Source organism: Silurus aristotelis (assembly GCF_946808225.1).
Source record: "Silurus aristotelis genome assembly, chromosome: 6".
Lineage (NCBI taxonomy): Eukaryota > Metazoa > Chordata > Actinopteri > Siluriformes > Siluridae > Silurus > Silurus aristotelis.
In genome coordinates, this window is record NC_139579.1 from 30,273,560 (window position 1) to 30,287,153 (window position 13,594).

Below are 13,594 nucleotides of genomic sequence, written 5' to 3' on the forward strand. Positions count from 1 at the left end.
CATATATATAATATATATATATATATATATATATATATATATATATATATATATATATATATATATATATATATATATATATATATATATAATATATATACACACTGTATATTTATTAAAAAAATTTATTTATTTATTAGGCCTCATCCACCACTGCGGCTGGATCACCAAAGGGGCTTCCCACCCACAAATGCAGAATTTAAATGAGATTTTTTATACAGCCTGTTTTGTATTACAGTTTCAGTTCTTTTTTTTTTTGACATTTTATTTCTTTTTAGAGAAAATAATTTGTAGGTTTCTGGATTACCTTTTGCACATTTTTTTATTACTATTGCACTTTGCCACATACTGTCTCCAAGTTATAAATCAGGTGGATCTTTAAGATAAAAAACAACTGTTGTACCTTGCACTTTGAGAGTGCATATAAGCCCTAATCACAGCAGGTTCTTTCGTTTGTTGTAGATGATCATAGATGATCAGAAATCATGAAGTTTTTATTATTTGCTTTAACCACACATGTTCTTCTGTGCAATGTGACTGGTGAGTGAAAAAGACAATGATTGTGATTGCATACGGTAGCATCTGTGATGTGGCAGTATTTGTTTTCTGCTGAAATCTTCTCGCATGGATCAATTGATAGTTTATAATATAGACACTTCTATTAGCTGTGATAAGCAATAACACCACACAGCTAATGTGGATAATAACTGCTACCTATAACATGTATATATATACTACTTTAATGCTACTTTAATAAAATGTAGAAAGTATTAAAAAAAAAAGTACAAGTATAGTTACAGATCAAAAAATTTACTTACAGTTTTTCTCAACTGCTTTCAGTCATTTCTCAGATCAGAATTGAAGTTTGCAGATCTCCAAGTGCATTTCTCAAAACAACACGTACAAACTGCACAACATAGTGGATAACCGGAAAATACGCGTCAGCTTCTCAAAATGCTTTGTCTATCGTGCAAAAGCGTGTTTTTTCATCAATCATTGTGTCAGAGGCAGCAGAAACCCATGTCATTTTTTTAACAATGTGAACGTGACAGGCAAAATTATTAGTCATGTTGTCAGTAGAACATCATACTCAGTATTAGTTATTTAAATTATACTCAAATCAGGTTTTGATGACTAGAAACTACTAAATTACCGTACTGGTGTGTGTCATAATTTACAGTGTAGAAATTACTCTTGCAAACCATTATGCATCAACCAGGTGTTACAGTAATTTACATGGTATGAACAGATAATTTTTCTGATTGATTCCATCTAACCTCAGTTAACCAATCAACATCGACCTACGTAACAGTATATGAAAGAATCGAAACAAAAGATCAGACTGTATTCACATTTTTACTGTACTGTCAATAGTGGTACTTACATACAGAAAACAAAGGAAACTACACATAGGCTATTTACCAACAAATGAAAACCTGAAAAAGACAAAGTGGGAAAAACTATACATGTACAGAAGGTAAAGGTGAAATTATATGGCAGTTTTCCTATGCGTCATGTCGGTCCTCTCTGTTGGGCCACAGATTCTCATCCACATCACAACATATATTTTCCCTTGCTATGCACGGTGAAAAGAATCTTCTTGAGTGCCTAATCCAGCCTCTGCATGCATCTGCTGAGATGTCCTCACATGCTGCATCCATGGCAGCCAGCAGTGTCATCCACGTATGTGGCTGATGATCATAAACCTTCCACCTCCAAGCCAAGAAAAACTCTTCAATTGGGTTCAGGAACGGGGAGTAGGGTGGAAGGAATTCAATCAGCATCCTGCGGTGGTGGAAAAACCACTGCCTGATGTTGTCAGAGTGATGGAACCTGGCATTGTCACAAATTACTACATACTTTGGTAGATCATTTCGATTGAGGTCCCTCTCATCTTCAGGAATGATATTTCTATAGAGATTGTCTAAGAATGTAAGGAGATGCTGTGTGTTGTACGGACCCATAATAGGAATATGAGCTAGCACCCCTTGGTCTGAAATAGCAGCACACATAGTGATGTTTCCTCCACGTTGGCCTGGGACATCAACAGTAGCTCTCTGGCCGATTAGATTTCTACCACGCCTTCTGCCTTAGGCCAGGTTGAAGCCAGCCTCATCCAAGTATATGAAGTTGTGAGGTGGTTCTCTTGATTCCATTTCCATTATGTGCTATATACCAGAAAAAACACAGTGTGCATAAATTACTGTATTTGTCTTCATTGTTTACAGCTACATCAAATGTAAAGATCTATGAAGTTCCACCAATATCAAATGTGTAGAAGTTACTCTTACAGTATCGTGGGTATACAACATACCTGTACAAACTGGAGTCGTAGCTCTTTCACTCGGTCAGCATTTCTTTCAAAGGGTACATTGTACAGCTGCTTCATGGTGATTACATGTCTTTTCAAGACCCTGTCTATAGTTGAAATGCTCACAGATTGTATATTTTCAAAGATACTGTTGTCTTCAACAATAGCACTTTGTATCTCCCTTAGTCTTATGGCATTGTTAGACATAACCATGTTGCAAATTGCTTCCTTCTGCTGAGGTGTGAAAAGGGGCCCTCTGCCACCCCTGCGAGGTTGTCTTGCAGTCCTACATGAGAAAATATATTGTAAATTATAGAAGTATAAGGATCACAGGATTTTGATTCATACAGTAAATAACTAAGAATACTGTATGCATGGGAAACCTAAGGTGTGTTACAGTATATGTAACAGTAAGTCTACAGTATTACTGTACTATACAGTACATTACATACCTGTTCTCTCTACGAAATGTTTGAATTATTGATGACACAGTTGTTCTTCCAACATTTGGCTGCACCCTTCGACCAGCCTCTTCCATTGTAAGGCCATGATTATTAACGTGATCCACCAGTGTGGCCCTGATTTCATCTGGAATCGCTGTGTATCTTTGGCATCTTATACCCCTTCCTCTACTGTGTCTCTGTACTCTTCCACCACGCAGTCTTAATCCTCTTCTTCTTCCCTGCCAAATCAGTCTTCATGAGTTGCACCTCTGAGCTATTTCACAGAACTGGTTGATCATTGGTTAGTCTAGAGTTGCACATGTTTCTCTTTGTTAACGAAGGTGAAAACTCACCTGAGAGCAATTTGTCAATTCTGGACATATTTCCTAGCAAACATGTACTCACAATTTGTAGAAATCTGTACAGACATACAATTCTGAGAACATGTTCACTCATTTTGATAGTACAGACTTCCAACCTGAGAAAAAGACTAATTGGTTTGGTGGTTGTGACATTTCAGCTGAGAACCAGGACAAGTTATTTTGCACAGCAGGACAAAAGCAGCTGACAGATGTGCAGAACCATTTGCATGTTGTCCAAAAGCAATTGCAAATTGATGAAAACAACAAGACATTGCTGATATGATGTGAAGAACTGACAACAGGTTCTGACGGTGGGACGAGTAGTTTTGAGAAATGCAGTTCTGTTGTGAGAAATGACTGAAAGCAGTTGAGAAAAACTGTAAGTAAAAGTCAAAAGTAGCTTATTTAAAATGTACTCAGAGTAAAATTTACCCAGTTACTTTTTACCCAGTGGGGATGGGGAAATCTAGGGTAGCTCAAAAAGGACAAATGTATATAAATATCAAACCAGTTGTTTTTTTTAATTGAAGAAACACCATTACAAATTAAAGTGCAATAACAAAAACGTTAATATATTGTTATATTATAATGTCATTTATAAAAATGAGAGAAATCACAAAATGCAGATTCAGAATTGAGTGAGCGCATGCGTTGAACAACCCCGGCGTTTTCCGCACTGACGAATCAAAAAACGCTCCGATTGGACCCTGCGTTCTCAACAAAAGTGTGTGATTGGTTATATTTTAATGCTCAAATCTAATAAAACATCAGCAGATCTTCTCTTAAATATAACACTTTTCATTGATTTCATATGGCATATATATTGTATAAATTGCGACAATAGTAATTGTGGATTGAAAGTTTTGCCTGAAAAGGCGTGATTGCGTTATTTTAATGTATGTTTTACTCATTAACAGATATGATTTAAAATGTAGTTAAGTACAATAGAATTCCAACAAAACATACTTAAGTAAAAATAAAATTAAAGATTTTAAAAACTACTTTAAAAAGTAGAATAAAAAGTAGAAAAAACACCAAATTACAGTGACGCAAGTAAATGTAATTCGTTACTTTCAACTCTGTGTATATATAATATATATATATATATACACAGACAGACAGACAGACAGACAGACAGACAGACAGACAGACAGACAGACAGACAGACAGACAGACAGACAGATAGATAGATAGATAGATAGATAGATAGATAGATAGATAGATCATCTGATCAAACCGGTGTGTGCCATTTCTGTTTTTGTTGATTGTGCATGCATATTATATCACATTTGTTTGTTTTAAAGGAAACGGGTGGGAGGATTATCAAGAGAACTTGAAGCACCTCAGTCAGGAGGCACTCTATCATGTAAGAGATCCCTTTTTTCAGACATTTAATAGTTTGCTGTAACTTTACTTTATTTGCACCAACTACAGTGAGGAAACTTAACCCTACACTAGTCCTTCTACACCAAGACACACGTTAGTGAAAAGTCCAAAACAGCTGATTTGGGATGTTTTATTTCCTTAAATACAAATCAATTTTTAGACTTCAACACTGCATTAAAAACAACAAAACAGCCTCTTTACCACCACATAATGAAACAAATATTAAAAATGGCAGTAAAAAAAAAAAGAGACAAAGTAATAAAGCAATTGTTCAAAATGGTATCTTCATTTAATTAACAAAAATCAGTAAATCATTGATTCAGTAAATCATTTTTAATTTAAAGCAAAACCTAGTATTAAGAGCTGATTGGGATTTAATTTAAAAGTATTTGGAAATAATTCTGGCTCTTTTTGGACTGAAAATGAGGCCACCGGTGCTACAAAGTACTGTATATCCGAAAGTTACAAGTCAAGTTTATTTCTAGAGCGCTTTTCACAACAAACATTGTTTTAAAGCAGCTTTACAGAATTTAACAGTTAAGGTGAATGATGAGTATTTATTCCTGATGAGCAGGAATACTGTGGCAAGGTGACTGTGACAAGGAAAAACTCCCTTAGATGTTATGAAAATTCATAGATGCCAAACAGAATAAAGTCAAATTGTTGTGCAGTCACTGTGATCCAAACCATAGTTTAAATAAAAAATCCTGAAACTGTGCAGAACACGACTAAACATCTTGTTTGTAAACAATGACAAAAGGACTTTTTATTCTGATGGGAATGAGATGTACACTGACACAAATACTTACTTTTGAGAGATGATCTAAGGATTTAAAAAAAAAATACAATTCAATATGTTGTGCTGTTTGTACAGATAGTTTTAGATGTTATGAGGATGAAACCTTGAGAGGAACCAGACTCAAAAGGGGAACCCATCCTCATTTGGATGACATCAAGAGTTTGATCATAAATCTTTAAAACAATACAGAACACTGGAGAGTGAGAACTAACATGAGTGCTGGAGTGTAAGATTATAAGTAATGTTCTTTCTACAGTCATTTGTGGTTATAAAACTAGGAGCTACTGAGCAACTCATAAAACAGCTCAACATGTGCGATCATCACAGATCCAACACCAGCTTCTTTGATAGAAAGTAGCCAAAAAATTACATTAATACAGAAAGAAAAAATACATTTATTTAAAGTTATTCTCTACTGATTTCTTGACTCTTCAAACGTCTATCCTTGGTTTGCTTTGCTCTTATCCGCATTCTTTAAAGCAAGGCTCTTCAGTGGTTCTTTAGATGGTTAAACGTTCCAAGTGGCTGTGCTTAGAAGCTTTTCAAAAAGCTTTTCCTTTGTACAGTTTTATAGACATCTCAAGTACAGGGCCTCTCTGTGATTTTCTCTAACTTAACATTCTTTACTTTTTTTAACTACATACAGCTGCTTCGAGCAAAGCTACTGAATTCTTTGTAACATAAACTCGATTTACAGAAGATAGCAGTTTTACAGAATATTAAACGACACCCCTAAACAAATCAAATCAAACCCTTTTAGGAAAACTCAAATTCTTCCAGGGAAAATCTAAAAGGTTGAGATGAATGAATAATAATTTGAGACTCCATGAGGTCACAGGTTCAGGTAGAATCCCGGTTTTCGACGTACCTGTCTGGGTACGTCTGGGACCTTTAAAGCAAAGTAATAAGAAATATGAAATAATTGAACACTGAAATAATGAGCCTATTATTTGTATTTTTTTGATGAAGTTCTGCCTGCAAAATCCTAATTTGAATCTCCGAGGAATAATTGGAGACACATGGAATCCTTTTTACACTGCTAGAGCTACCGATATTTGTTTTTGTGGGGATTTTTTCAATTCTTTGCTTTTGCAGGAGTATCCAAATAAAGTTCGACAGCAGAATTTCAAGCACCCGACTTTCCAGTGTCCAGACATGAGTCCTTCTCCCACTGTACCAACATCAGGTAATAAAGAGCTCTAAAATAATAGAAAATCTAGAAGATTTACGGCATGGAGCTTTTAATTTATAAATATAGCAATTGTTTTTTAAAAAATGATATAAAATTGTACATAAAAGAAACAACAGAATTGTTCTTCTTCTTAGGAAGCATAAAACTAGTATTTGATATGAGCTTGACTTCACCCTGTACCTTTATTATCTGCCATTTATAATCTATCAGAGATATCACAGATCTCTACATCTGTCTCTCTTACTGAGGTTTATCTAAATACTGTTTTTTCCAGTTGCTTTGGAGCGTTTGTCAGATCAGAAATGAAATTCCAGAAACTGCTTGTTCAACCTCACTTGTGCACATCATAAAAGCCATTTCTCGTTGTTTTGATCAAAATGCGAATGCTTTTGTACATTAATTTAATCGATTGTGTACAAGTGTCTGCTGTTTCCTATATTGTCAGTTGTTTATGTTCATGTTGATCAAAAATATATTATACTGGTTTCACCTGAATCGTCTAAACCTCCAAAACATCTCAGTTTATTGTATACGTCACTGAAGGCAAAATGGTTGAACCAGTTGTCAACATCTGTCATCTAAAATCTCTATTCAATTTTTTTGTAAATGTAATGTGAATTGATGGATTGGGCAGATGAATCTCGAATGTCACTAATGAAGGCGAGTGAACGGTATCGGATCAACCGATAATCAACTAGTTCTCTAAAACAGGTCAAAGGTGAATCTTGTGAACCTTCAATTGGAGAGTGAATGCAGACAGAGCAAAAAATGGATGAACAACTAAGAAATGAATGAACACTTGTACAGTACAGTAAAAGTGTGAATCCTGTTCGGTCTCTTGCAATCAATATAAATCAAATATGCAACCAAATAAATGAATTTGTGCTGCTGAAATTCATAGATGCCAAACAGAAGGAAATTTTTGTGCAGTCACTGTGATCCAAACCACAGTTTATATATAAAAATCCTGAAATTGTGTAGTGTCATACTGAGAACATGACTAAACATTTTAAAGATTTTGATTGTGAACAATGACAAAAGGATGGGAGTGATATGTACACTGACACAAATACTTACTTTTGGGAGATGAACTGAGGATTTTGAGAAAAGTACAGGCTTGTGCAAGAAATCCAATGTTTTGTGCTGTTTGTACAGATAGTTTTGAGAAATGCATTTACTGCTTTGCAAATATTAAAGATGATGAAGGAAATTCTCCAAAGCAGCTGAGAAAAACTGTAAGTAAAATGGCCTTCGTGTGACAAATACGTTGGATTTCTGGATCAGAATGTTGTGAGATCAGATTACCACCAAGCTGTCACTGCTGGGATCCTGAGCAAGGCCTTCATCCCTCCAATGCTCAACTGGCAGACGAGATAAGTCCCTATGCCAGAAATATAAATGAAATGTAAATAGATCAGGATCAGTAAAAAAATCAGGATAAAGGACCTGTTCGGTTTGCTTCTTACTCAACATTCCACTGTGCTAATGTTTCCAAACATCATTTCCATCCCTAAAATTATTGTACAAACCACAATTGTCTATATAAACTATATGACCAAAATTAGATGGCACCTGACCATCACACTCATATGTACTTGTTGAACAAATTCCAGAATTAGTCCTCTTTTTGCTGTTATAATAAACTTAGCTTAAGGCCTCCCACTAGATTTTTGCCACATGGCTGTGAGGATTAATGTTCACTTAGCTATAAAAGCATTATTGAGATGAGGTGCAGATGTTAGGTGAAGATGTCTGAGGTTCAGTCATCCCAGAACTGTTTAGTTGGGCTGTGGGTTCTCAGATAACACACACGAAGCTCACCTGACTGAGATCCCTACACTTATAATTACATACTGTTGCCATTTCTTACAGAATAATTATCTGTTTACTGCAAATATATGCCCCATGTAGCTCTCTACTGAAGGTGTCCTGAGCCAAAAGCAAAAAGGTTTTGCTGCTGGATCATTGTTCCGGTGTATTAGTTGTTACTATATGAAATTAAGTGTTATACTATTGGATAAACACATTCAGCTGTTATTAAATAATAGTAGCACCCTTTTATCAATCCAAACATATTATAAACGAGTCTTACCATATTGTTCAACTTAGATCTCTGTTTTACAGTTTTAACTTTTTGTAATAGACATACAGACAGACAGACAGACAGACAGACAGATAGACAGATAGATAGATAGATAGATAGATAGATAGATAGATAGATAGATAGATAGATAGATAGATAGATAGATAGATAGATAGATAGATAGATACTTTATTGTTGCATAGTACAGGTACAGTTTGAGCTGAACTGCATAATAAGTAAAGCATTAGTGAGCCATCAGTGTATTAGCAAATTCAGATTACAAAATTACAAGGTCCCAAGCCTGGATAAATGGGGCCAAATCAAATATGCGGATCACCAACCTGAAGTTCATACCCAATCTGTCAAGACCCGGGTTACCAACGACCGCCACAGGTATTGTTAGCCAACAGGGTACCGGTGGAAAATGGGCTACTGTTGGCTGAAGGAGGAGAAGGAGAGGAGGAAGACGTCTACAGAGACAGCAGGGAAAGGAGAGAGTAGGAGAGTGGAGGTTCGGGTTGATACTTTAAATGTTGGTCAGGTACTATGACTGGTAAAGGGAGAGAGGGAGCTGATATGATGTAGAGGAGAAAGGTAGATATGTTGTGTGTTCAGGAGACCAAGTGGAAAGGGAGTAAGACCAGGAACATTGAAGGAGGGTTTAAACTGTTCTATCATGGTGTGGATGGAAAGAAAAATGGTGTAGGGGTGATCTTGAAGGAAGAGTACAGTAAGAGTGTAGTGGAGGTGAAGAGAGCTGCTGATAGGGTGATGAACGTGAAGCTGGAAGTTGAAGGGATGATGATAAATGTCATCAGTGCTTATGCGCCACAAGTGGGTTGTAAGATGGAGTAGAAAGAAAAATCTGGAGTGAGTTACATGGGTGGAATGGGTTTAAAGTGAACCTAGAAATAAAAGATTGGTGATTGGGGCAGACTTTAATGGGCATGTAGGTGAAGGGAGATTAATGAGAATGAGAAGATTGGCGATTGTAAGGTGTTGGCAGGGGACAGTGTAGCTAGACAGCATCGGATGGTGGTCTGTAGGATGGTTTTGGAGGTGAAGAAGAAGAGGAGGAGAGTGAGGACTGAAAGAAGAATAAGATGGTGGAAACTGAATGAGGAAGAATGTAGCGTGAGATTCAGGGAAGAGGTCAAACAGGGGCTTGTGGTGGTGAAGAGGTGCTGGATGATTGGGCAACTATTGCAGAAGTGATAAGCGAGACAGCTAGAAAGGTACTTGGTGTGACATCTTGAAATAGAAAGGAAGACCGATTATGGTACCGAAAATAGTACAGATTTTTAAGAATAAGGGAAATGTGCAGACCTGCAGTAACTACAGGGGAATTAAGTTAATTAGTTACACCATGAACTTATGGGAAAGAGTAGTGGAAGCCAGGCTGAGAAAAGAGGTGACCATCTGTGAGCAACAGTATGGTTTCATGCCGAGGAAGAGCACTATGGATGCATTATTTGCTTCAAGAATGTTGATGGAGAAGTATAGAGAAGGTCAGAAGGAGTTGCATTGGGTATTGTATGAGGAAGTCAGATGTTTAAGAGAAGTATGTAAGGGTGGTGCAGGACATGTATGAGGACAGTGTGACAGCAGTGAAGTGTGCAGTAGGAACGACTGACTGGTTCAAGGTGGAGGTTGGACTGCATCAAGGATCGGCTCTGAGCCCTTTCCTTTCTGCATTGGTGATGGACAGGTTGACAGACGAGGTAAGACAGGAGTCTCCATGGGCTATGATGTGTGCGGATGATATTGTGATTTTTTGGTGAGAGTAGGTAGCAGTTTAAGAAAAGCCTGGAGAGGTGGAGGTACGTGCTGGAGAGAAGTGAAATGAAAGTCAGTAGTTCAAAGTAATGGAGAGTGTGTTAGAGAAGTGAAGTAAAGTGTGCAGACAGGGTGGAGTGGGTGTTGAAGCGTGATATTAGGTAGCAGAGCTGAAGATGTTGAGATTTTCATTGGGAGTGACTACGATGGACAGGATTAGAAACTAGTTTATTAGAGGAACAGCACATGCAGGACATTTTGGAGACAATGTAAGGAAGGCATGATTGATATGGTTTGGACATGTGCAGAGGAGAGACATGGGGTATATCAGTAGAAGAATTCTGAGGATGGAGCCACCAGAATAAAGTAAAAGAGGAAGAACAAAGAGGAGATTTATAGATGTGTGTTGAGGGAAGACATGCTGGTAGTTGTAGAGGACAGAGTAGTATAAAGACGGATGATCCGCTGTGGCGACCTCTAATTGGAGCAGCTGAAAGTAGATGAAGAAGATTCTTTCACTTAATACAACTGCCCCTTATTTACTTTGGGCATAAAATCTCATGGTAAAGGCCTTTATTTCCCAAAGCTGACCCTTGTGTTTTCTGTTTCAGTGGAAAAGGTGAAAGCAGCTGACATTAAAGTCATTGCCGCTTTGGGAGACTCTTTGACTGTAAGTAGCAGCATTGAAAGTTAATGTTCGGTGCTCAGTGGCTACAAATTCCCCCATGTGGCACTACATAAGCAGACAAGTTGTAACTTATAAGTTGTTTACAAATAAGTACAATATATTTTAGGTTACAAGTGTGAGGGTACCAGTCAAAAGTTTGGAGTCTTTTATGGTTTTTGAGAGACACTTGCATGTTCAATTTGTTTCTATGCAGGTCATTTTAAGGTATGAAGATTTACTTTGACCAGTTTTTCAGATGTTTATTTTCAATGAAAAATCTTAGAATGAATAACAGCTTTACACACTTTTGACATCTGGACAGTTTGTTTTTCCAAACATTCAGCTGAAATACTTTGCCGTGCTCTTTTGTAAAACTCACCAAAGGTGTTGTTCACCTTCAGACCTTGTGATCCAGTTCATCCCAAAGCAGTTCAATAGGATTTGACTGGGGATTTGACTGGATAGTGACTGGGCAGGCTATTCTATGATAGAACACTCCAGTCGACTGTAGCTTGGAGGTACCCTTCGGGTTATTGTCTTGTTGTATGGTGAGGTTGGTTCCAATGAAACGCAGTCCAGATGGAATTGCATGGAATGGTAGCCATGTAGGTTTAGAATTTGTTTCACCCAGAATAAGTCTTCCCTGCACCAAAACAACCCCAGACCATTACATTTCCACCTCCATGTTTGGCTTTGGGGGTGATGCAATAGGTTCCAATTCTTGTTCGTTTTTTGCCTTTTACTGTACCTCATTCATTGCATAGAAACAAAAGGACCAGGTTCCAAAAACCATAAAAGACTCTGTGTTCCATTGCTGGAATTGTAGGACATTAATTATGGTTGATACAAAAGTGATACATGCTTTAGTTAGGAAAGTGTATAGATTTCAGAACTATGTAAAAATTAGGCTTTTTGTCTTTAAGTCACCAAACACCAAATCGCATTTAAGTGCCGTATTATCAAAGATGTGCTTATTTTGCCCTTTCATCAGATCTAATGCACCTTAATTGTATATTCAAAGTAATTGAGTGCACACAATTCGACCCTGAAGATAACTTTTGTACTTTAGAGGGTACACTCACTTTGTTGCACCCAGGGGAAGGTAAAAATCAACATCCTTCCTGATGCAGGTTTTAGTTTAATGCTAATGAACGTTAAAAACTGAACAGCTAAAATCATCTCTGTTCTCTTGTGGCTTAATTCGTCTACTTATAAGATTTAAACATGTTTTGCATTTTTGATCAGACTGCTATTGGTGCAAATGCGTCTACATTCCTGGGAGTGCCAATCGAGTATCGTCAAGTATCGTGGAGGTAATGAATCTTGCCAGCACAGATATTTCATTTAATCATGATTTTGTTGACAATATAAAACTGGATTGTGTATCTCTCTAAATTACGATGCTTTATTTTTTAATTGTATATCAGACCTTGTTACATTCCATATTTGTATTTCATAACTTACATTCCTCAACAAGAAAAAGAAAGTCAATTCAAAAAATTTACGACCAAACCTACAGTAGATTCTGTTGTTCAGTTGGATGAGAATTGGGTTCCTTCTGGTTCTTTTCAAGGTTTCTTCCTCATACTGTCCTGGCCAATTGATATAAAAAGTAACAAATTCAATTACAAAGTTAAAAGCAAAACTGTAAAAAAGTTCAATAGTAACTTAAAAAAAATAAATAAATAAATAAAAATTGTATATCTTGTGACCTGTGAGAAGAGCAGTAACTAATTTTAAAGCCTTCTGTGACATCACCTTTCACTGGACCATAATTAGCTATATTTTTATTTCATTTTATTTTCTTTCCCTCGAATGCATTTTCCCTTTAAAATCCGATGCATGAATTGATCCTGCAGCTTAACTAGCTTAAGGGTTAAGTTGAATTGAATAACCCAATGATCATACAGAAAACACGAGAGGTAACAGTTTCATTGATTGTGTATTTGATATACTATTCAGTCAGCATTATTGTCAGAACTTTATCTTTCTGTGTGCAGTATCGGGGGCCATGGAACGTACCGTGATGTTATCACTCTCGCAAGTAAGATAACTTATCTCAGGTTCAGAGGATATTTCTCTCCTGCTCTGTTTCTTACTTTGAATAACATGGGATCTGTGAGTTCTTTTTCTCTTTCTTTCTGTTTTAGACATCGTGAAACTATTTAACCCGAATGTGATTTTTCCGGCACCTATAATGACCCTGAACGATCGTCCTTCAAGCCTTAACGAGACCGGATTTAATTTAGCCGTCACTGGTCACAACACAGTGTAAGTGTAATGTTCACATTTATGTCATTTTTCATTTATCTCATTTTTACACAAACAAACAGTTGAGGGTTAGGTTTAGGGATCGGGGCTTGGCTAAAGATTTGGACTTTCCTAACAACTACCACTTCCTCACATTTGAGAAATTGATGCCTCTCCAGTTTTACAGAAATAATTTAGAAACCAATATGCTCATGTGTCTGAGATTTACTCACTGGTACTCATGATCAGCAGGAAAATAAACATCGCATCACATTTATTGTGATTTGTTTAAAAAAGAAATGGAAACAATTACATTTTAATGGAA

The 13,594-nt window shown here is 36.7% G+C and overlaps 1 protein-coding gene across 1 annotated transcript in view; it reads left to right on the forward strand.

The window, feature by feature from the left end:
- Positions 1-373: 373 nt before the first annotated feature.
- LOC310727869 (phospholipase B1, membrane-associated-like) overlaps positions 374-13,594 on the forward strand; it is a 24,775-nt gene continuing 11,554 nt past the window's right edge. The window contains exons 1-7 of the mRNA XM_083544804.1: positions 374-540; positions 4,421-4,482; positions 6,397-6,487; positions 10,964-11,022; positions 12,265-12,332; positions 13,020-13,063; positions 13,170-13,290. Coding sequence (XP_083400930.1) covers positions 486-540; positions 4,421-4,482; positions 6,397-6,487; positions 10,964-11,022; positions 12,265-12,332; positions 13,020-13,063; positions 13,170-13,290 — 500 coding nt within the window. The 5' untranslated portion in view covers positions 374-485. The remainder of the gene's footprint in view (positions 541-4,420; positions 4,483-6,396; positions 6,488-10,963; positions 11,023-12,264; positions 12,333-13,019; positions 13,064-13,169; positions 13,291-13,594) is intronic.